The following is a 24,850-nucleotide window of genomic DNA, read 5'->3' on the forward strand; positions in this document are numbered from 1 at the left end:
ACAGAATTGTCGTATAGTTTCTTACAGAAAATAGTGAAAGAGATTAAAGTACATGGAGAATTATTAGCAACAAAGTTTATTTTCAACCTGTTCTAGAAAAAAATTCCATTACAAAATGGCAACAGTTTTTGCTGCAGTTGGTTCTACACAGAGGCAAACTTTAGTATTCTGTTTGAAAAAGTTAAGTTCAATTAGCTGCAAAGAGAAACACTGTGTTCAGCAAAGGCATGCTTAGTATAAATTCAAATCAAACACTTACTGGCTCGCACTGTGACAGTTGATATGCCCTCTAAGTAATAACTCACAAAAACATCTTCATGTTCACTTGTAGAACCAGGTATGAGTAGTTATGGTATTTTGATACCCAGTATTGAACTGTATACCGGTACCAGGAAAGAATTGCCTTCCATCAGCATCATAAGGCGCTTTTCCACTGCATAGTACGGCACAGCACGGTTCAGTACAGCTCACCTTGGTTCGGCTCATTTCGGCTCGGATTGCGTTTCGACTGCAGTTTAGTACCGCTTTAGAGTGGGCGGGATTATTCACGTGTCGTTATAGTTGCGCTGCCTCTACTGCCGTGACACCGTGGAACTTTTACAACAACACGCAGACAACAACAACACTTTAGCTCGACGACGCACAAGGGTAAGCATCTAAAAAAAGCACATCACTGGCTAACTTTTATCACTGTTGCAAAGCATAAAATGAACTTAACTGCCAGTGTAACATTAAAATGCTGATTTTGTATTTTACAGATCTTCCACATTTTGCAAAAAAGTCGCCGCAACAGACCATCTGTTTGGACATTTAACCGTGCCTTAGATTGGTGGGATGTGATTGTTCCCGGTTTTACAAACACTCAGTGGCTGGAGAACTTTCGAATGTCTGAAGAAACATTCATCCACTTATGCAACAAACTGCGTCCAGCAATGGAGAGACGGGACACAAACTTCCTCGTGTGTGTACCTTTAAAGAAAAGAATAGCCAGTGACGCAGTAATGACGATTTTCTCCGGCCAATCAGTGACCAGCAGAGTTTACACGTCACGTTTTGGTAACGGTTCGGCGCTTGGAACCTCGGCTGAGGTGGTACTAAAAAAAGGACCAGGTACCAGGTACTGTTCCCAGTGGAAAACCCCCCAAAAGTGAGCTGAACTGAACCGTGTCGTGCCGTACTATGCAGTGGAAAAGCGCCAATACTGTATTGTAGTTGCAGACAAATGCATCAATAATGCTGAGTCGGCATTGAGTTGCAGTAGGTTTTTGTGCCTTTAAAGCAAACTGTGTGAGCTTCACCCCATAACCTGAGTTCTAATGTAATATTACAAATGGGGTGATACAATCAGCTCAAGAGTGTTTAGTTCATGCTGGACCAAAATCCATCTATGGGAATCACTTCTATAGCATAAACTAAAATCACTATGATGCAGCACTGCCAGATGAAAACTGTTAGTAATCTTTGCCATCACACTACTGTACATTGGATGGAAAATATAAAAAAATCCCACAGGCTATTTCACAAAAAAATTACATGCATTATATTCAAAATGTATTTTCTCCATGCATCATGCTCAGTGAGGGCAGCACGGTAGCGCAGTGGTAGCGCTGCTGCCTCGCAGTAAGGAGACCCGGGTACTCCCTGCGTGGAGTTTGCATGTTCTCTCCGTGTATACGTGGCTTTCCTCCGGGTACTCCGGTTTCCTCCCACAGTCCAAAGACATGCAGGTTAGGTAGACTGGCGATTCTAAATTGGCCCTAGTGTATGCTTGGTGTGTGGGTGTGTGTGTCCTGCGGTGGGTTGGTGCCCTGCCCGGGAATGGTTCCTGCCTTGTGCTCTGTGTTGGCTGGGATTGGCTCCAGCAGACCCCCATGACCCTGTGTTCGGATTCACTGGGTTAGAAAATGGATGGATGGATGGATCATGCTCAGTGAAAGACTGTTAGTTCTGATGTCTTAAATTTCAAGGGACAAAGGTTCAATTTCCGGTTGGGTGACTATGTTAAGTTTACACATTCCTACACATGGGAAAAAACCATCCGAGAAATTGCTACAATATTACGAGTGGCAAAATCTATAGTTTGGTACATCCTGAGAAAGAAAGCAAGCACTGGTGAACTCAGCAACGCAAAAAGACCTAGACGTCCACGGAAGACAACAGTGGTGGATGATTGCAGAATCATTTCCATGGTGAAGAGAAACCCCTTCACAACAGCCAACCAAGTGAACAACACTCTCCAGGGGGTAGGCGTATCGATATCCAAGTCTACCATAAAGAGAAGACTGCATGAAAGTAAATACAGAGGTTTCACTGCAAGGTGCAAGCCACTCATAAGCTTCAAGAATAGAAAGGCTAGACTGGACTTGAAGCTAAAGAACATCTAAAAAAGCCAGCACAGTTCTGGAAAAACATTCTTTGGACAGATGAAACCAAGATCAACCTCTACCAGAATGATGGCAAGAAAAAAGTATGGAGAAGGCGTGGAACATCTCATTATCCAAAGCATACCACATCATCTGTAAAACACGGTGAAGGCAGTGTGATGGCTTGGGTGTGCATGGCTGCCAGTGGCACTGGGACACTAGTGTTTATTGATGATGTGACACAGGACAGAAGCAGCCGAATGAATTCTGAGGTGTTCAGAGACATACTGTCTGCTCAAATCCAGATAAATGCAGTCAAATTGATTGGGCGGTGTTTCATGATACAGATGGATAATGACACAAAACATACAGCCAAAGCAACCCAGGAGTTTATTAAAGCAAAGAAGTGGAAAATTCTTGAATGACCAAGTCAGTCACCTGATCTTAACCCAACTGAGCATGCATTTCACTTGTTGAAGACTAAGCTTCAGACAGAAAGGCCCCCAAACAAACAGCAACTGAAAGCTGCTGCAGTAAAGGCCTGGCAGAGCATTAAAAAGGAGGAAACCCAGCATCTGGTGATGCCCATGAGTTCAAAACTTCAGGCTGTTATTGCCAGTAAAGGGTTTTCAAACAAGTATTAAAAATGAACATTTTATTTCCAGTTATTTAATTTGTCCAATTACTTTTGAGCCCCTGAAATGAAAGGATTATGTTAAAAAAAATGCTTTAGTTGCCTCACATTTTTATGCAATCGTTTTGTTCAACCCACTGAATTAAAGCTGAAAGTCTGCACTTCAACTGCATCTGAGTTGTTTAATTTAAAATTCATTGTAGTAATGTACAGAACCAAAATGAGAAAAAAGTTGTCTTTGTCCAAATATTTATGGACCTAACTGTATAACTAATGCAATGTCTCATGAAACAAAATGTGGACCAGTCATCCCATTTTTTTTGTCCTGCCCTTATGTCTATCAAAGATCAGCCAATTTTTCGGCACAATTACAGTACATAACAATGAGTGCACCACTTACAATGGAATATCATGTGCTTAAATACTTCAGTACTAGAATATTACGCAGTACCACATTTACATAACACTGAATATTGTACACAACTGAATTACACTATAGAATGAACATATAATTGTGTTAAAAAAGCAAAAATGTTTATACTAGGGAATCCATTCAGGAACCGGGAGCGTTGGATTCCCAGACATTTTTCATTCCCGCATTCCTGGGAATGAAACTGCTGTAATTCCTGGGAAAACGGGAATGGCCAAGCTCACATATATAGCATGTAAAAATCGATCAAGAAATAACAGCGTTATAGTTGAAAATAATTAAGTGGCACGGTTTTTTGGCCCAAGGTGTAGTGTTGCCGATTAATTCAGTCAACAGACCAGCAACAGTCAGTCTCCCGGCTGACTGAGCACACTGGACTGGGAGGAGTCTGCACTCTGCAGTTCACGAATGCCGGGACGGAGCAGAGTTCATTGAAGTCTGTGCTGTTGACAGCTTTGAATAGCAACTTGAAACTGCAATACATCAGTCTGTTGCATTAGCATTATCTGTGCCAAGAAACTTGCCATCACAGAATGATGACAAGAAACTGGATGCATTAGTAAAAGCTGAAATGGCAGTGTTTCAGAGCAATGGCAAGCGCGGGCGTTGTTTAGAACAAGTGTATCAGTATCTGATGACTGTGCCACCTACTTCAGTGGAGGCAGAGCGTGCTTTCTCAGTGGCTGGCATACTCTGCACGAAGATGCGTTCTCACCGGGACGACCGCATGCTGGACACGTTGTGCTTTCTACGCTATTATTACCGCAACTAACTAAATACATGTACTTATATGACAGCATGAACTGCTTAAGATAAGGTTAGTCTTTTATTGGTGTCAACATATTGCAGTAGTTTTATTAAAAATAAGTGTCGGTCGTTCTAAAACCGTTCACATGTGATATGCCCGTGCACTGCGTCTTCCCCGGGAGCCCGGGATTCCCGGGGAATGGATAAATCCATCTGGAAATGGATTCCCTAGTTTATACAATATCAAAAGTAGAAGACATAGAAGTCTATTGATTTACTATAATTGCTTATACTGTACAAACTTTAAAGCCATAAAAACTTGAACCTATTCTGTTAACAATAAGTAAGAAGCAGGAAACAATGGATGAGGTACTAATGAACATATCACAAACATATTTGGGATGTAGGAATAAAACCACAGTACCTAGAGAAAAATTCATGCAGACATGAGACACCGTACATAGGCAGTACTTCTCAAATCTACCATGATGCTTAACATTTAAATAATTATTCTTAAAAATGCCTATCCTTTTTTTAAACATATTGCAGGTATTCACAGCAGTGTCCCCCTGACCACAGACCCACCGCCTGTTTTATTCTTCCCCTTTTGTCTCCCAAGTGCAGCATCTCCTGTAAATGGTAAATATCACTTGATGTGCAAGCACCTAAAAGCTGTTATTAGAGATAGTAGGATAGGGAGATAAAAACTGTTCGACATGAGGGTTATTTTTACACCAGAAACCACGCAGGAGTGTCTGATTGCCCGGGGTGTGTCAAAGACATACTGACAATGAAAACTGTGTGAATGTAAAACATAAGAGTATTTTGCTTGGGGAGTCAATAGATCCTTTCACCTACAAGCCTTGCAACTAGCTGACCACTTGGCTGTCTTTACCGCCAGCGCACTTTTTATGAATGGTGAGTGATTGACTAGTTGTAGATGCAAATTAAAGGTTTGTAGCAAGCAGATGATGGAAGAGAGCTAAATGACTTGTTGCTAGGATACTCTGAACCAGGAATAGAAAGGCTATACAATAAAAGCATTCCTTAGAAGCAAATTTAAAGTTAAGTAACTGACTACTCTAGGCTGTCTCTAAATTGACTTCCAATGCTTCAAAAGAATAAATCAAAATTAAGAAAAAGCTCATAAAAACGTAAACTAGTGCTTTCTTGAAGGGATGAAGTTCCCTAACTGATAAAAACAGAGAAGCTTTAAACCTAGTTTAGATTGTTTCTGTCCATCCATCCATATATCTGTTTTCTTAACTTTGAACCTGTTGTAATGCATGTGCACAGTGGGAACGTGTGAATGGAAGGCATGGCTTATGAGGTAATCTGGGGCACAGGTAACAGAGATAAGGTTACCACAGATGCAGTTCATTTAACATGTCATGACTGTCAGAGTTACAGTAGATTGCCAGCAGAAGCATCAAATTAACGATCAGTGAATGATTGACTGATCTTATTGGGACCCCAATATTTTATGTTATATATTTTATGTGATGCCTTTTTTTTACTAACAGTGTTTTTTGGTCTCTTTAGAGTTTTTCTGCTTAACTTTTTTAATTTTTATGATGTGTTGTTCAGGTTACTTATACGTCTTATTGGTGTTCTGTCAATGCCATTTTGTGTTATTTATTTGAATTGTTGCCAACATTTTGTTATCTCTGCATGGCAGTGAACATATTGTTTATTATAGTTATATGTGTTGCTTGTCATGTGACACACAGTCACATGATATATATGGCCTGATAGTCCTCCCTATTTAAGATGGCAGCAAACTTTAATTGATATACAAGTATGTAAAATTATTATCATTCCTTTGTTTTCTGTAGTGACTAGACTTTGTGTAAGTGGCTGAAAATAAAATTAGTTAATGTGAGGACATTTTTTTATATTTCTTTTGTTTTCTGTATTAACTTGTAGCATTGATCAGCAAATTTTACCAAAGCATTATTTGCAGCGAATTTGCTGCTTTCACATTAGCCATTGTTCGTCAAACTATTTACTGATAAATTGGCCACGCAACTTTGAATTTTCTGTCTTTAAAAGACCTTCATATTTTTTGTGACTATTGAGTACAATTTCATAATTTTCGCTTTGTTTTGAGATTGTGCATCTCTGACTGTGTTCTTTCTTATTTAATCTGACAGAGGCATTGGGGTACAGTGATAGGTAATGGTTGGTCCTGCAGCTACACAACTCAGGTCACCTTTTTGGCCACAGTAGTTGATCCAGTATAGTTGGCAGACGTTTTCCGAGACCTCAGGGCCACTTTAAAAATGATTACATCATTATAATCCTGTCAAATCTTGCTCAGTTAGTTCTTTCCCATTGACTTCAATACATTTCCCCGAGTTTGGTAATATTCACACAAACACTTCCATGATTTCTCTGAATTCGAAGTGAACACCATGGACCTTGCTCATTACTAGTGACTAGAATTTTCAACTTTGCCCTAGACAGTCCCAACTTTTAAGTTCCTTGTCCTGGTGTCCTCATAAACCTCTAGAAAATAGATCATCTATGGAGATCACATGATTCTAAAGGCCAGTTTATACTTCACGCTCAGAATGCGTACGCAGTGTGGCTGCCACGCGGTAAGCGCATTCATTTGACGCATCCCCTGAGCATGTCTTCAAAAATTAATGCGACGTGTGCACGAGTTGCAGTACCTGCAAAAAACTGCGGTGCACAATGTGTTCAAGTTGGAACATAACATCAGAGTCTTTGATTGCTATCAACATGTTGACAGCAAGCCGCTTTGCAGATTCTACAGGATCAATGTGCATGCTTCGATGTTTGTTGAATGCTTCAATGTGGTGAAGCAAAATGCTGACATACAAATGCATTCATGGTGCTTTTTTATTCAAACATCACATATTCCCCATTGCAATTACATGACGCAATCTTCTGTGCATCTTCTTTTTTTTGTTTTGCACCACAACAGCAAGCTCAGAATGTATGGCAGCATTTTTGAGCCACAGAGAAAAAAATCAGGGACACAGTCAAAAGGTCTATTTTGTGATAAAAGTGGACATTTTGGCTTTAATCTCGAAATTTCCACTTTAAGCACATAGTTGATTTTGTCATTAAAGTAGACCGTTGTAAACTTCATCTTAACACTGACCCAGTTTTTAATCTCCATGTGATTCTGGGGCTTCATCCTGAAATGACAGCAGCGACAAACAATGATCGCCACACAGAACACATTAAATGTATGATATTCCAGCTCTCTGCACATTTGAAATCCTTAGATTTATACTTGATATCACTTTCATGATGAAATGCATTACAGTATGTATAGCACATTTTACAGAAAAATTGTTAACTTCATTTAAATAATGAATACTGTTAATAATACACATGTGGGAGTGGCACAGTGGCGGAGCGGTAGCACTGCTGCCTTGCAGTAAGTAGGGAGTCACATTCCTTGTGTTCCCTGCCTGGAGTTTGCATGTTTTCCTGGTGGGTTTCAACAGTGTGCTCCTATTTCCTTCCAAAGACATGCAGGTTTGAGGATTCAGTGATGCTAAAATGACACTAGTGTGTGATGAGCTGATGCCCCATCCAGGGATTGTTTCTACCTTTTGCCCAATAAATGCTGGAATGGGTGCATCCTTGGATTGATGGATGTAATCATTAAACATCAATCCTTTTCAGAGATATTGTGGCAAGATGTCCTCAGAATTTAATGGGTGTTTCAGGCAATTCATAACAAAGGGAGGCTGAACGTTTTCTCACCGTGATGATATCTTGCACTTTTAGTTTTATGTAAAGTACATGTGCAAGTATAAACAGTACACCACTTGTGTAGTAGTAGCATCCGCAGAAGCATGTGTTGCGTTGCATGTATAAACCTGGCCTAACCTGGTCTTGGATGGCTTGGATGAAACACTCAGCTTTTCCTCCTTTAAACCTGCTTATTTCCCCCCCAACACTTAACATTAACTTCTATTTCTTACTTCTCTATATAAAAAGTAGTAATGTTAATGATACTGCCAATATTAGCAAGTTCATAGATGTTCAAAGAATTATAAGCTGTGATGAACAGGGTGCTCACCAATGACAATAAAATTAATTCACTGTAGAAGGAAACTGCTGCCATCTCATCCAACTTAATTGATTTTGAGAACCATATCTGATGACTATTACCCATCTTATCAGGGCCTATGAGGGTGGTGATGCCATTCACTTCTGAAGAGAGTATTACCTACCATCTTTCTTAATGTAATTAATTTCACACTGGAGGTGGAGTGGCTGCCATATTGTATATACAGAAGGTTTCTTATGATATTTTTCAATTATGTAGATTGGCAACTTCTTCTTAAAGATGTTTGAAAGTTCAAAATATTTACATTGTGTGTTCCTTGGCTGCTTGATGGATGGCTTTTTTGGGGGGTATACTTGCTTTTGCTTTGTTGTGAGGAGAGGCTTTGAGGAGGGACTAGTTGGAAAGTGGGATTTTATTATTTGTTATTTTGAATCTTCAAGGTTAAGGATTTATAATTTTCGTGATTGACCTAGGGAAGTTTGACCCACATTCAAACTGATAGGTTTTTGAGTGTTAGGGCTTGCTCTTTATTTCTTTATTTAATTTACATTACCTTATGTCTGTGCTCTCTTAAGACTCCTTATCAACCACCTTGCAATTCTTTTTCGGATTGTGCGGGAATTTAGATAAAAAAAATTAAAGGACTACTGTGCTTGACTACTTGACTATAATAATGTGAGTGCCTTTTCTTACAGGAAACCAAACTTTTAGTTAATATTTGATTAATGTACTGTAGATGCTATAACCCAGGTGTTATGTATTTCATTCCCATCTGAAAGCTTCAGAAAGCATGGTGTAGTGATTCTGATGCATTGCAATCTTCTGTCAAAAATTTTGGATTACAGATCTAAGAAATGTGAGAGAGTTTCTTATGTATTGGTAGAGAAAGGGTATAAAAAAATAGCTTTGTGTTCTGTGCCCAACTTCATGTAACGCTTCCTTCTTTTTCTTCATAACAAGTTAAATTCTGCACATGAAAGATTACAAAATGATATTGAGCATGTACACACATTTCTTTATGAACCCTGTATTGGACAAGTCTTCAACCCCATTTTGTCAGCATGTTCCTCACTTAACTCACTTGCTATGCAAGTTTCTTAAAAACAAATCAGGAAAATAATCCCTTCGAGTTTAATAACAGCTTTTATAATTTTTTTTCTTAAATGTTTCATGTGAAATCTACACTTGCTTTCTCTGGTATTTGTTGCTGCTTAAGGAAAATTCCTTTCCATAGTTATCTACAGATGATATTGTCATGTTGGACTCTCCGATGTCCCAATCCAAAATAAAAGAATAAATTATTAAATGAAAAAAGGGCACATCTCAGGAAATAATGTGCTTCCAAGCCCAGATTAAGACCCACACAGACCCCTGAGTGACTTAGCTCTTTAACAGAAAGTTGACTATACTTTTAAAAATGCAGCATGTGGACACTCAGTTACATAATGTTTGCGCAGTATTTCCCAATCTGGTTTTTGCCATACGAAGGCTCAATTGTTTCATTAAATGGGTAATTTCAATGCATGGGGACTTGAGTGTTTCTTTGAGCTGATGGTATTTCTTGAAGAGGCCCCTTGCTGCCACATGCCCCTGGGCCAACATTCAGAACATCTTAATGGTAGATCTGCCCCTGTGTGCTTCTTTCTGATATTTTTGTCTCATTTTGTCTTTCTGTTACACACATATTAAACCGCCATATTTCCACCACCAAATTACATCCAACAATAAACTGCTTTAATTAATCTTATTTTAAAGCAGGGCAGAGATACTGAAAAAATGTGCCTCCTTTGTTAATGAACATAAATGCAAAGCTACTAGCTAAACCTTTAGCAGAATACTTTAAAGGATAATCAACAAATAAATCCACCTATACCAAGCAATGTTTATCCAATCTCAAATTGAAGTTTTTTATGGGAGATAATAATTTCTATGGGATTCTGGTAGGACTTTATGAATATGGTCTTCCCAAGTCAGACATCTCTCATTCCTTCCGTTAGAACAGGGGTGGGCAAACCTTTTGGCTCAGGGGCCACATTAAGAAAAAAGGACTTTTATCTGACCCAGAAGTGATAAGGAATTATGGACTAAAGGGTGAGAACACATCCGGGTCGGGAACTATAAAAGGACAATGGGAACTCCCAGACAATGAGCTGAGCTGGGTGGTAGGAGGGAAACGCGTCTGGGAGTCGGAGGATTGGTATTGTGATTATTATTATTGTGGTTAATGAATAGTGTGGAGTGGAGGGTGCTTAGTGCACATTATTATAATAAAAATAATTATTGTAGCACTTTTACCTGGTGTTTGGCGTGGTACCTGAGGGTTCAAGGGAGTGATAGTGCCTCCTACTGCTACAACATATATACATGTCTACATATATACACACATACATATACACACATACATACACACACACACACACATATATATATATACACACACACACATATATACATATACATATCTACATATATATACACATATATATATACATGTATATATATATATACCAATGTAATAGTTTTGTCACTGTTAGCTGTCATCAAGGATTTGATTATCATTATTTCTTTCAATCAGGTTCGTATTTGGAGGATGTGTTGTGTTCAAGTTATATTCCGTGTTTGTCAACCGTTGTAAAGATAACAGGTTTCATTCATCGAAGTGTTCACTACCCAAATCGGTACTCGTGAATCTAAGATGTTTAACAGGCATTCTTGGTATTAAGTTGTGGATTTGCCTGCGAATATTTAGCGGTAGCGTGTCTATGAACTTAATTTAACCTTTCCCAGTCCTGCAAAGTCAGTTCACGCGAGCCGCTCGGAGTACATGCATCGAAGCTTCTCAGCTGTGCTTGTGCTATCTCGTGCGATCTCACAATGTCCACGGCTTTAATTAATGTTAGCTCAGACCTGGCATGCCAGCAATTTAAACTCCGTTACAGCAATTTAAATTCAGTTACAAAGTGATCAATAGTCTCGTTTAAACCCTGCATCTTCTCATTAAACTTGTATCTCACGAATATCATATTCGTCGTGGGCATAACAAACACCAGTGGCAGCCTGTACTGTGAACTTAATTTAAACTTTAGGTTAACACCATGCTTGTTTCCGAAGTAGCTGCACTCATGAATATGCTTGTATGCGTCACTCGCTTCATATTCTTTTGCTTCCTTCTCAATTGTGTAATGCGTTTTTTGAACAGGTTTCATTCATTGAAGTGATCACTCGTACTGTATTCACAGTCAGTTCACGTGAGCCACTCTCTTGTGTGATCTTGCGATGTCCACGGCTTTATTTAATGTTAGCTAAGACCCAGCACTTAAAAGTTTCTCGATACAGCAGTTTTAACTCTGTTACAAAGTGATCCAAAGTCTCGTTTATACCTTGTGTCTTCTCATTAAACTTGTATCTTGCGAATATCGTATTCGTCATAGGCATGACAAACGGCAGTGGGAGTGTGTCTATAAACTTAATTTAAATTTACAGTTTACACCGTGCTTTATTTCCGCAGTAGCTGCACTTGTGAGTATGCTTGTATGCGTCACTTGCTTCATATTCTTTTGGTGCCTTCTTAATTGTGTAATGCGTTTTTTGTTCAGCGCTCTTTGGAGTTCTTCCTTGTTCTCTACGTACTTACGTGGGAGGCGTGATGATGCGGGACGCAACTCCGCCTCACACGGCGACCGAGCTGCCGGCTATGGTCGTATATATGGTCTAAAGTAGGTTTCAGTTATGACCGTTACGCGTAGAATTTCGAAATGAAACCTGCTTAACTTTTGTAAGTAAGCTGTAAGGAAATTTCAGCCTTCCACCACAACAGGAAGATGGAGAATTAGTGATGAGTCAGTGAGTGAGTGAGTGAGTGAGTGAGTGAGTCAGTCAGTCAGTCAGTCAGGGCTTTGCCTTTTATTAGTATACATTTGATTTAAGCAATTCTGCACCAATCTTCGGCAGGCCGGATTAAAAAGACCAAAGGCCTGGATGTGGCTCGCGGGCCGTAGTTTGCTCACCCCTGTGTTAGAACATTAGAACAACTATTGACAAGAACAGGCCATTCAGCCCAATAAACTTGCCCATCGTCAATCAAATTTGTCTAGATTGCCCAAAAAACATTAAGTTGAAATTTGAAGGTCCTTTAAGTCCTACACTCCACCACACTACTTTGTAATTTATTTCATGTGCCTATGTTTCTTTGCATGAAGACAAACTTTGTAACATTTGTGCAAAATCTGCCATTAAAAAGTGCACCACCGTTCCTCTGAGTTGTAACAACTGGGATCCACTATACTAATTTCTTTCATAATTCAAAACACTTCTGTCATGTGACTTCTTAATCGCCATTTGCTTGAACTGAAAGGTTCAACTCCTTCAATCTGTCTTCATAGCTTATACTTCTTAGTTTTAGAATTAGCCTAGTTGCTCTAATTTGGACTTTCACTAGCATTGCTATGTCTTTTTTAATATGGAGACCAAAACTGCACACAATACTTCAGGGGAGGCATCACTAGTGTATTATATAACTTAATCCCAACTTTTTACTCAACCCATCATGATACATAACTTAAAATCCAATTGGGCTTTTTGATCACTTCTGTACACTGTCATCGTGAGTCAAAATATTTTCTATTTCACTGTCTGTATATGCTAGCTCAGCTTTACCTTTCCAAATACTTTTCACCACCTTCTTGACCGTTCTTTTACTATTCAAATATTGAAAGATTCTCTTTGGGTCATCTTTTATCTTTTCTGCAATGTTTCTTTCCAACTGCCTTGAAGCCTTGCTAATGTCCTTTTTAACTATTGCCCTCAAATGACTGATGGTTAGCAATGGAGTTATTAGTCTTAAATGTATTTTAATCTCATTTATATACAACAGCATTTTCTTTCATTTCGTACTGTAATTAATCCGGTACTAGATAGATCTGCCTCCAGCATAAAAGCCCCATCTGCCATGTCAAAGTCATTTTCAGACTTTATGACTCAAAATGAATACATTGATCCATGGAGATTTCATAATCCACAAGCCAGAGAATATTCTTTTTTTTCCCATGTTCATCACACATATTCTCGTATAGACTATTTTTTTATTAATGACTCTTTAATTTCAAAAATCCATAATTCTGAGTATCTCCCAATTGTTATCTCAGATCATGCGCCTTTGGCTATAGACATCGCTTTCTCCACCTACCATACAGCTCGACCCACTTGGAGGCTCAATTCCTTGCTTCTCTCAGACCCGGCCTTTTGTGAATATATTTCTGTATAATCTGTGTATCAATCACCCTAGTGACTGAGTCACCGACCATCACTACTTCTCTCTTTTTGAGGACTATTATTTACCCTATACAACTCCAGACAACTCACACGCAGGTAAACAGATTTGAGGTGAAAGAACTTTCTGTCCTTTCTGCGTTTGTGGGGGGATGGAATAGCAGGCCGTTTGCTGCTTTTACTGATCGACACATTAACAACACAAAAGACACTGACAAGGAGGTGCAAAGGGATTTAAGGTGGACCTGGATTGTGAGTTTTTTGTAGGCTTTGGTAATTCTAGTGTTAAAATCTGGGCCCTTTGATTTCATATACACTGGAGGTTTGGCATAACGTTGAGAAACACCTGAACTTCTGTCTAAAGCAGCATTCACTCATTCTAATTTTAAAATTTTTATAAACAACTTTTTTTTAGTAGTATTGTAAAGCATTTTTAGCTACATTTATGTGTGAAAATGTGCTACATAAGTAAATTTTGTTGTTACAATCTGTTTCTTTTATATATAAATAATACGAATTTTGATTAAAAAAAGTAGAAAATGCCAGACTATTTCTGTTTCCAGCACACAAAAGACTAACATATTAATCAAATCCAGTTTCAAGTGTTGAGAGACAGCAGCAATCCAAAGTATTTATAAACTTTGAATCCCAATATTCTTTATTAGGTACATTTTGCTAGTATCTGGTTGGAACCTCTTCTGCCTTCATGGCATAGACTCAACAAGGTGCTGGAAACATTCCTCTGAGATTTCGGTTCATATTGACATAATAGCATCACACAATTGCTGCAGATTTTTGTGTGCATATCCATGATGTGACCACATTCCAAAACTGTTATACTGGATTGAGATCTGGTGACTGTGGAGGCCATTCGAGTACATTGAACTCATTGTCAATTTCAAGAAACAAGTTTGAATTGATTTGAGGTTTGTGACATGGAGTGTTATCCTGTTGGAAGTAGCCATCAGAAGATGAGTACACTGTGGTCATACTGGGATGGACATTTTCAGCAACAATACTCAGGTAGGTTGTGGCATTTAAACAATACTCAGTTGGTACTAAATGGGCCCAAAGTATGTCAAGAAAATATCCCTCACACCATTACAACACCACCACCAGCTTGAACCGTTGATATAAGGAGATGGATCCATGCTTTCATATTGTTGATGCCAAATTCTGGGCCTACTATGTGAATGTTGCAACAGAAATTGAGACTAATTAGACCAGGCAACATTCTATCTCCTATTGTCCCATTTTGGAGAGCCTGTGCGATTTGTAGCCTCAGTTGCATGTTCTTAACTGACAGGAGTGGCACCTGATGTGTTCTCCTGCTGCTGTAGCCCACCTGCTGCAAGGTTCTAAGTGTTGTGCATTCAGAGATACTCTTCTGCATAAGTTGGTTGTAACAAATGGTTATCTGAGTTCCTGTTGTCTTTCTATCAGCTCAAATAAGTCTGGTCATTTTCCTCTGACCTCTAGCATTAACACAGCATTTTCATAAAGAGAACTGCCGCTCACTTGATATTTTCCTTTTTTCAGACCATTCTCTGTAAACCCTAGAGATGGTTGTGAAAGAAAATCCCAGTAGAGCAGCAGTTTCTGAAATACACAGACCAGCCTGTATAGCACCAACAAACATGTCACATTCAAAGTCACTTAAATCATCTATCTTCCCCATTCTGATGCTCGGTTTGAACTTCAGCAGGTCGCCTTGAGAATGTCTACATACCTAAATGCGTTGCTGCCATTAGATATATTAGATATTTGCATTAACAAGCAGTTGAACAGGTGTACCTAATAAAGTGGCAGATGACTATATGTTTCCCACTTTTTCCTTTTCAGTTGCACACCTGATGAAGGCTATATAGCCCAAACCTTGCGTCTTTAAACATTTTTCTTTTTCAGGTGTAAATTATCTTTACCTTTTTTCTTTTGAAGATGCACTGTGACAAAGCCCTACAGCAACTCCATTGTAATTAATAATTGCTTATTTTTTGCTATTCTGCTAATGGTCGAAAAAATAAGAAAAAAGATCAGAAATTAAAACTAAGAAACTAAAGGTAATGTACCAACTTGAGCCAACACACAGGATGTGCTGCCACAAAAACAATTAAACAATTAAAAAACATTTTACACTCCTTACTGCCTCACAATACAGTCCCAAAATTGAAGTGGTGACAAGATACAAATGGGCATTGTATCAAAACAAAATAATAATATAAAAAATGATAAGATTAATTAACCTAAATGAAAAGCAGAAAATAAGCACACAAATTAATTCTGCACGTCTAAACATTAGAATCACAATAACAATAAAGAATTTATGCAAAATTAGACAAAAATAAAACAATAAAATATTACTTATGTCTTGTTTTTTGGTTCTTAAAAATAACTAGCAGCACAAAAGCATAACACTGCCTACTTACCTCCATAAAGTTGTACTTTAATTCACAAAAAAATGGCCTACTGCCTACAGGAAATAAATGTTTCAGTTTGGTCTGCATTTGATTTAGCAAAAAATGTACCAAAATCATTTTTGACATTTCGATTATAAGGATGTGAATTCATCATAGTATTTTTATTATGTATGACTACTTTTGAAGAGAAACTGGAACTTAAGAGGACTGCAATATTTTTAAGATAGGAGCTATGAGCATCCACTCATCTTTTCCTTAATTACTGAAACTGCTTATAAGTATGTTGGAGTACTTTAACAAGCAAATGAAGTAGCGTACATTAGAGAATATGAGCGCACTACAGTAGCTAATTAATATTATTTGCATGGATTGATGAAGGGATTTTAATTTAAGAAAAATTGAGCCTATAACACAATAATCCTCAAATTATTTTGGATACCAACACTTTCTTTTTTTAAATTTATTTCATTATTAAGCAGAATTAAAACACACCTAATTAAACAAAAATAAAAACTTGTTTATTCTTGTTCAGCCAACCATATTAGGAAAAGGTGGCTTGAACTACATTCTCTTAAAAATCCAGCACCTCCTAACCTGACTCTCTAGCCCTAAATTAAATTTTGTCATTAACTTCTTTCAGCTTTATCCTTGAAACACTGCATGATGGTTCACCAGGGCACATCATTAGTGATGCCATCTGGGGTCATTGGGCATTTTGGGTTCTTCGAAAATTATGCACCCTCCCCCAGGTAATCAATTCCTGGCCTGCACAATAGCAGTATTCCATGGATCTGCTCTCCTCATCTAAAGCCATTGTTATGCCTTCTCTGCAGTCTCAATGATGATACCGAAAGCTCTTTTCTTCTTTGCTTCTGTAATGCTGAATGTGGCAAAACCTGGACACCTCATCTTCACAGGCCAATACGTTGCTTTAGAACCTTTAATACAACAGTTTCTGACAATGTCTTAATATTTTTCCCTTTTCCTCTCTGAGGCCTTTTCCATCTGTTCTTCCCATGGTACTGTTAGCTAGATCATGACAATGTGCCTTGGTAAATCTGACCAGAGGACAGGTCTAAGAGATGTCTTGAAAATTTGCAAAGGAAACATTAATTGCTCTGGAGCAACCCTGCTCTCTGTGTTCCTGGTGCTGTTAGTTTCGCTGTCTCTCTCTCATAAAACATATGATGTTCTTCCCAGAGATCTCTTTCTGGCCAGTACTAATTGTAGATTGTGTCTGCTATAGTCCTTTGCACCTGGCCATGTCACCAACTATTGTGACCTTCTGCTAAAGCTCCAGGGCAGCAGCTGAGAATGTGTTCAACCATTCCTTTGAGTGGGCCGAGGGAGCAGTTTGGTGCTATTGGATGGGCTTGACAAAACATCATAAACTGCTATGTTAAGGAAGTTCAAGTTGATTGATTCCGCCCACCACAAGTCATTCCGTGCAATATTTCTCTCCACTGCATTCTCCCATTTTGTCCAGGACCCTTGCTGTTTTAAAGCAAATGCTCTGCTGATCTTTTCTCTTTTCAACCTCCCTCTGAATCAGCTCACACCACAACTTCCCTCTTGCTTTTTCAATGCGAGGAAACTCAAAGATTCCCAGGCCAGTTCTCCAAATAGCATTCCACGGCAAAGTCTTGACTAAGCCTTCTCCACCACAACCTAAGATTTCTACAACTTTCTCTTTACAACTTTTTACATTTTGTGACTACCACCGGTGTTCCGGAGACATTTGGGTCACTGAATTCCTGGCACTGTAGCATCTCCTGAACGGATGCAACCTGAAATTCTTTTTTAATGGTCATCAGAGGAGTCTTAACTTGCAGCTGTACCCATAAACTGCTATGATGCTAAGACTTCTCTGTAAACCCAGGCACCTTCTCAGGAAACAGCAAACCTATCTTTCTGAATCAGTGATGGAGAAGAGTTTAAATTTATACATATTTAGTGGTCGCAGTATTCTTGGTAAGATCCTGTGCTGGTACTTTCATGCTTTGAACTGTCCTGGTAGGCCAGTCTTATCTACATTATGTAGGAATCTGTTAAGGTTGTCAAAGGTGTTACTGACTGGAGCCTTGTCTTGGCTTCTTGGAAATGGTAGGTATTGGTATATTTAAGATAAAAAAACAGAACTTGTATATGAGCTTGCCTTTTTTGAGTACCTGTGATATTGATTTTGTGGGTTTAAAGGTAATCCTGGCCCACCCCATTAGCTTTTCCAGCCCTTTCAGGATCTGTCTATCTGGAATTGTAATTGAAATGCAGTGCATATTTCAAAGCATGATATTATATGATATTTATGTACATTAACCTTTCTTTAGGCAGTTTTTGTTGTTCTAAATGACATTGATAGCCTGTATTGATTATTTAAAGAAACAGAAGTCACTTACCACCTGGAGAAGGGCAAGGTAACCAGCTCCAACGTTGTCGAAATTGACTTTTACTTTGGTCCAGTAATAGAATGTGCTATTCATACTGTCACACATGGATTTGTTGTTTATGTGTGTCTCATTGTATGGAATTCCTGTTGTTTTGTTGACACATCTTCCAAATTTTCCAGCGAAAAGGTTCACCCCCATTATACTAAAAATCAACCAGAAAATCAGACAGACGAGCAACACATTCATGATGGAAGGGATGGCACCAATAAGGGCATTCACTACCACCTGTAGGGGCCAAGAAAAATATAAAAGGGAAATGTTTTAGACAGCTAGTATCTTAATTACTTCTATGAGAAAGTTTGATTGCTACAACATTGAAAATTTGATGGTAGTCTTAACTGAAACTGAAGAAATGTAACTTGACCAAAATAGTGGTATACTGTAAATGTGCTATTGGCTTTTAGCTGCATAACTGTCTTCTGGTGAATAAGAAGGGAATAACATGCTGAAAATTTTTTTAGATTTAAAGGTTCAACCTAAGAACAGCAATCTACCTTGGTAATAATTGATCAATTTTAGATACCACACACAACACATAGAATGTGCTTGCATTAGTGGGTTTTTCATATTTACTTTGCTTAAGTGAACAATGAATTAACTGATGTCTACATTGAGACCCTCCTGTGTGATCTATATTTTTCAGAATATAGCTAACACTTTAGTTTAGGTACTGCTAAAATGCATCTATTACTCATTTACTCTTATGCAACCAGACCTTAACAATGGGTTCTTTAAGTCTTAATTAAGGTTATAAAGCATGGTTATAAACTGCTCAGAATTTTCATGTTCACTTTCCAAGGTCCCTCCCACATCTCAAAGACATATATGAAAGTCAATCTACTGGACTAGTATGAATTTGTGTGGGTTAATGTGTCCTATGGTGGACTGATGTCTCCTTTAGAGTTGGTTCCTGCTTACTTCCCAATGCTGCTAAAGTGGGTTCCAGTATTCCATAATTCTGTAATAGAAAAAACAGGTACAGGAACAAAATACTTTTTTTATCTTATGCTGAGTTATATTTTATATTAACACAGCTCATTTGTGTCATATTTACATTCCATCACTGCATGTTAGCTGATAAACAGTTAAAATACCATCAACATTTTCAAATTGTCCTATATATACTTTAAATTGTACATTTACACACATTTTTCAGCACATCCATGAAAATGCTAAAACAATGACAAACACTACACTGCACAAATAGCACCACACAAAAATGACATTTTAAATTTATTTATACAGAGTGTAAGAATGTTTATGATGAAACAGAACAAATGATTAATTGAAGTGTAAAATATCTTTAATGCAGGATCATTGTGTCACCAGCCTATGATGTCACTCTTGGAAAAAGTTTACCAGAAATCACAGTATGTATATTCATTTAAATAACTTTAAGTGTTTTGTGTTTCTCTGGTTGGCTTTCAATATGGATTCTCATCCTAGATTTTCCAAGATACTAAAGTTTCTAGAAATATACTATGGATTCAAGGCAACGATGAAAATTCAAAGCACATTTGGTTGGTTCTGGTAATATTGCAAGACAAGTGCATCATGGTGGTGAAATTTTAGTTGAAACTAATTTAAAATGCTATTAATTTAAAATAAGTTCAGGTTTACAAGAAAATTAAGAAATATACATTTGTGCCAATAAGTATAGCATCATGTTTAACTCACAAATACCACACAGTAACAAATTATCTCCCTTACCCTAACTGAACACCTACAGACTTCAGCATAGCACCACTACAAAAATTTCCTTCAACATACAGTACATATAGTTGAAGATCTGAGTTAGGTAATATGAGTAACATATATGATGGTTTAATCAGCAAAAATCAAATCTGTTTATTTTGAGAACATGTTGGAGAATTATGAGTGTTTAAACAGGTTTCTAAACTGTACTTCATACATGGAAATCTGGCAGCAACTTATTAATTGCTATATTTAAGTGATCCATGTTAGAGGGCAAATGCAGCCATTTTTAACTTACTAAAGTAAAATATACTGATTAATAACCAAACTTGTTCATGGTTCATGTATTGATTTTTTGAAGATACTGTGTTGGGTTGTATTGTGACTCTGGGCATACAAGTAGTTCTTGTACACTGCTCAAAAAATTAAGGGAACTCTTAATCATCACACTCTAACACCAAGTAAACTAAGCCTCAGGGATATCAATCTGTCCAGTTAGGAAGCATAAGTGATTGTGAATGAACTTCACCTGCTTTGGTGCAAATGAAAGTGACAACATGTTAATTGGACGGGCAGTAGCAAGAAAATCCACAAAAAGGGAATGGTTTTGCAGGTGGTGGCCACAGATAATTGCTCTCTCCTTATCCTTCCTTACCGATCCCTTTCTAGTTTTGCATTTTGCTAGCATCCTTGTCAGCACTGATAGCATGAGGTGCTAAATTTAGCCGTTTCAGATTGCACAGGTAGTCCAGCTCCTTAAGGATGGCACATCCATATGTGCTGTTGCAAAAAGGCTTGCTGTGTCTCCCAGCAAAGTCTCAAAAGCATTGAGGAGATATTGGTAGATGGACTGTTACACAAGGAGAGCTGGACAGGACCATAGAAGGGCATTAACCCAGCAGCAGAACTGGCATCTGTTCCTTTGTGCAAGTAGTAACAGGAGGAGCACTGCCGGAACCCTACAAAGTGACTCCAGCTGGTTACTGGTGTGCATGTTTCTGACCAAACTGTCAGAACAGATTTCATGAAGTTGACACGAGGGCCCAATGCCTTCTAGTGGGACCTGTGATCATAGCCCATCACCGTGCAGCTCGATTGGCATTTGCCAGAGAATACCATGATTGACAGCTTTGCTGTTGGCGTCCCATTCTTTTCACAGATGAAAGCAGGTTCACACTGAGCACATGTGACAGTTGTGAAAGAGTCTGGAGACTCTGTGGTGAACGTTATGCAGCAGACAGCATCATCCAAAATGACTGATTTGGCAATGGGTCAGTGATGGTCTAGGAAGGAATATCCTTGGAAGTTTGCACTGACCTCCATGTGCTAGGCACTGGTACCCTTACTATTGTTAGGTATTTGGATGAAATCCTCAGAGCCATTGTTAGACCTTAAGGTGGGGCAGTGGGCCTCCGAGTTCCTTCTGGTGCAGGACAATGCCAGGCTTCATGTGGCCAGGGTGTGTAGGCATCTCCTGGATGACAAAGGCATTGATGTCATTGACTGGCCTGCGCACTTTCCAGACCTGAATAAAATTGAGAACCTCTGGGATGTTATGTATTGCTGCATCCAACACTGCTAGGTAGTGCCACAGAATGTCCAGGATCTCATTGAGGCCCTGACTGAGGTCTGAAAGAAGATCCCCCAGGACACCATCCACCGTCTCATCAGGAGCAACCCACAACGGTGTTGAGAGTGCATACAAGCATGAGGGAGCCATACACACTACTGAGTCACATTATGAGTTGGATCAGCCAATGATTTCAGTTTTTGATTTTCATTTTGGGTATAATGTTGAATCTAGCCCTCAATGGGTTGGTCGTTTTGGTTTCCATTGACTGTTGTTACATCATTTTGTTTTTAATGAATTACACAGTATTACTCAGGAAGGATTTTCCACTTGAATATTTCATTCATTGAGATCCGATGTGTGATTTAAGTGTCCTTTTATAATCCACATATCTGTGTGTTATTGACAGTGGGCTCCTTTCCTTTTGGAGTGAAATAGGTGGGGCATGAATCTACTCTTCATTTACAAGTATGTGATTGAAGTTGGATGTTTGGTGATTCTGGAAAAGGTGAATTTGTAACTTAGATCTAAAGTTATCAATGCCTACTTCACTACAATTTGCATCATCCTGTGTAAGGCTTTTCCCAGATCAACAAATGTGTAATGCAGCTTTCCTTACCTTGAGATCATCTTTTTGTTTTGCCTCAAAAAACAGATTACAGCCATTATTTATATCTTTGGCACTAAATCAAACTGGCTCTGATCTATGAACTATTTCTCTGGAACTCTCTGTATCGCCTGATCCTTCTTTATGGCCTTCTTTACCTTTCCACAACATATTTGTTTTCCTGATCTGACAGAACCTTTCTTCAGGTCTCAACAACATTTTGGATACACATCAACTCAGGCCCAGTACATCCTTGTCTTCCTTATATGACCCCTTCTTTCAAGAATCTATAGCTAGGTCTTTACATTACCTCACATGAATCTTATCATCCAGTTCAATCTCCTTATTCAGCAACTCTTCCAAGTAATGTGGGTTAGTAGTAACTACATTGTGTCTCTACTTCACATAGTTAAAAAAGGCAACAAATGACATTTATTTTATTTAATAAAATATTCCTGCATTAAAGAATACAAAGTTTATATTTATAATATTTTGTAACACAATTATGCAAATAGTTTATCCATAAAAAATACATTTCAGGATGTTGGTTTGATCTCATCCACATAACATTTAATCAGTTTTAAGACTATACATAATTCTCAGGAACAGCCAGTGATCTATGAGCATTCATCTTGATCTCTGGTCTGAGTAAGAGAATAAAAAATATGAAAATGCATTTTTCATGTGTTTTGAAAATATAATCCTGTATTTCCTAAGACATTTTTATGAAGAAAAAAAACCAAATTATGTAGATAAGAATAAAACAGTTCATCATACGTATACTGTACTTAGATTTGAAAACATGGTTAAAAAGAATACTATAAAGCAGAAAGCTGAAATTTGTTCATGAAGAGAAAAATTGCAGGAATTTCATTAAGTATGCCAACAGAAACAAAGTATAAGATTTATGTAAAAATATAATTTCACTGGAGTTTGTTTCATGCTTTTGGCTAAAAAGGAACAATAATGTATTGTCCTGTTCCATAGTACTTGTTTTAATGAATGAAGACACTGGTCATCTAACTTATGAACTGAAAGTGTGAAAATTCATCTATGTATAAAATACAGTTATTCAAGCTTAAGTGTAATAATACTGCTAAGTCAGTCTGGTTGGTTTTATGTTAGAGTATATTTTTTATGTGTAAAGGAATTCATTATACATACATATAGTTTCAATATTAATAGAAAATAATCATCCTTTGCATTGTGAACCTGTTTATATGCACATAACATATATGCACTCAGTTTGGCAAAGTACAGAGGGTACAGTGAGGTGCTTTGAATATTTTTCTAGGATATCTACTACATGAGCATGGTTAAGATGATTGCTGGTAATGATAGGTATTTTTCTAATTTCATGAAAAACAAAAAGTAATGTGTAAGCATCCCAAATGGCTTGAGGAATTTCATCCCATACCATTTTATTTCATCCCAAAGTACTTAAGAATCCTTTGACATTTCATCCTTTCAAATTATTTTAATTGCTATTTGCTGGTTTTCTAATAAGAGATAACAATTGGATAATTAAAGACTTAAATGTGAATTTCATTCTGGCAAGGAAGCCAGTTTTTAGTTGTGGGTAGCCATTCATATTATGCATTCATTTAAATGTGCTGTAAATTTATATTATCAATTGTGTAACTTAAAAAGTTATCTATGCTCTTTTTGTTGAAAGCACGTTTTGTCATTGTTGAACCTATAAATGGGTCACATTATACAGATAGATAGATGCAGGCCTTCAGGGCTGTTCTTCCATAATTCACATTCTATAATACAGCCTTCACTGTCTAATCAGCTTAATTAAACTAATTATAGGTTAATTTGGGTTATTTTTTATTTTATATATTAACTTTCAATATTTTCAAATGAATATATTCTTAATAAATCTGATTATTAAATTAGGTGAGTTCTTTAATAGGATAAATTAAAAGACTTTATTATAGACAATGACGGAAATGCACGTTTAAAACAGCTTAATAATGTCTGAAACGCAAGTCTGTTAGGATGCAGAGACCCTGTACAGTAGATAGCTGCTAACTAGTCAAGCAACAGAAAATCAAATTAGGTTGTGAGTGAGTCTACACTGCAGCTCTACACTATGTGGGGGACAAGCTAAAAAAGTAAGGAAAAATACCTTGTTTCAGTTGAAAAGGTGACTAAAATGGCCATTTTCTGAGGGAATATTAAATTTAAAAGGGTGAGAGTGTAACACTTTCAATGCTTGAGAACATTATGGTGTTGGAATAACAGTGCTGCTGTACATACAGTAACTATAAGGGTAAGTAATCATTAGTAGTGGAAAAGTTCTAACTAGTTGACCTTGACCTTACATCAGCACACTGATGTAAGTCAAAGTAGTCTGTTGACTCTGGATCAGGTGTCTGTCATCGGCAGGAGGTGGAGGTTTTTACCAAGAACAATCTATTCAGATGGTAGTGCATCTTCTTCTTCTTTCAGCTGCTCCCGTTAGTGGTCACCACAGCAGATCATCTTCTTCCATATCTTTCTGTCCTCTGCATCTTGTTCTGCTACACCCATCACCTGCATGTCCTCTCTCACCACATCCATAAACCTTCTGTTAGGCCTTCCTCTTTTCCTTTTACCTGGCAGCTCTATCT

The 24,850-nt window shown here is 37.9% G+C and overlaps 1 protein-coding gene across 3 annotated transcripts in view; it reads right to left on the reverse strand.

Annotated features, from left to right (window-relative positions):
* scn5lab (sodium channel, voltage gated, type V-like, alpha b) overlaps positions 1 to 24,850 on the reverse strand; it is a 719,364-nt gene that overhangs the window by 27,929 nt on the left and 666,585 nt on the right. For all 3 annotated transcript variants that reach the window (XM_039753644.1, XM_039753645.1, XM_039753646.1), the window contains exon 22: positions 18,310 to 18,585. In XM_039753644.1, the coding sequence (XP_039609578.1) occupies positions 18,310 to 18,585 (276 nt within the window). The remainder of the gene's footprint in view (positions 1 to 18,309; positions 18,586 to 24,850) is intronic.

The sequence above is a fragment of the Polypterus senegalus genome, chromosome 5, assembly GCF_016835505.1.
Source record: "Polypterus senegalus isolate Bchr_013 chromosome 5, ASM1683550v1, whole genome shotgun sequence".
Classification (NCBI taxonomy): Eukaryota; Metazoa; Chordata; class Cladistia; order Polypteriformes; family Polypteridae; genus Polypterus; species Polypterus senegalus.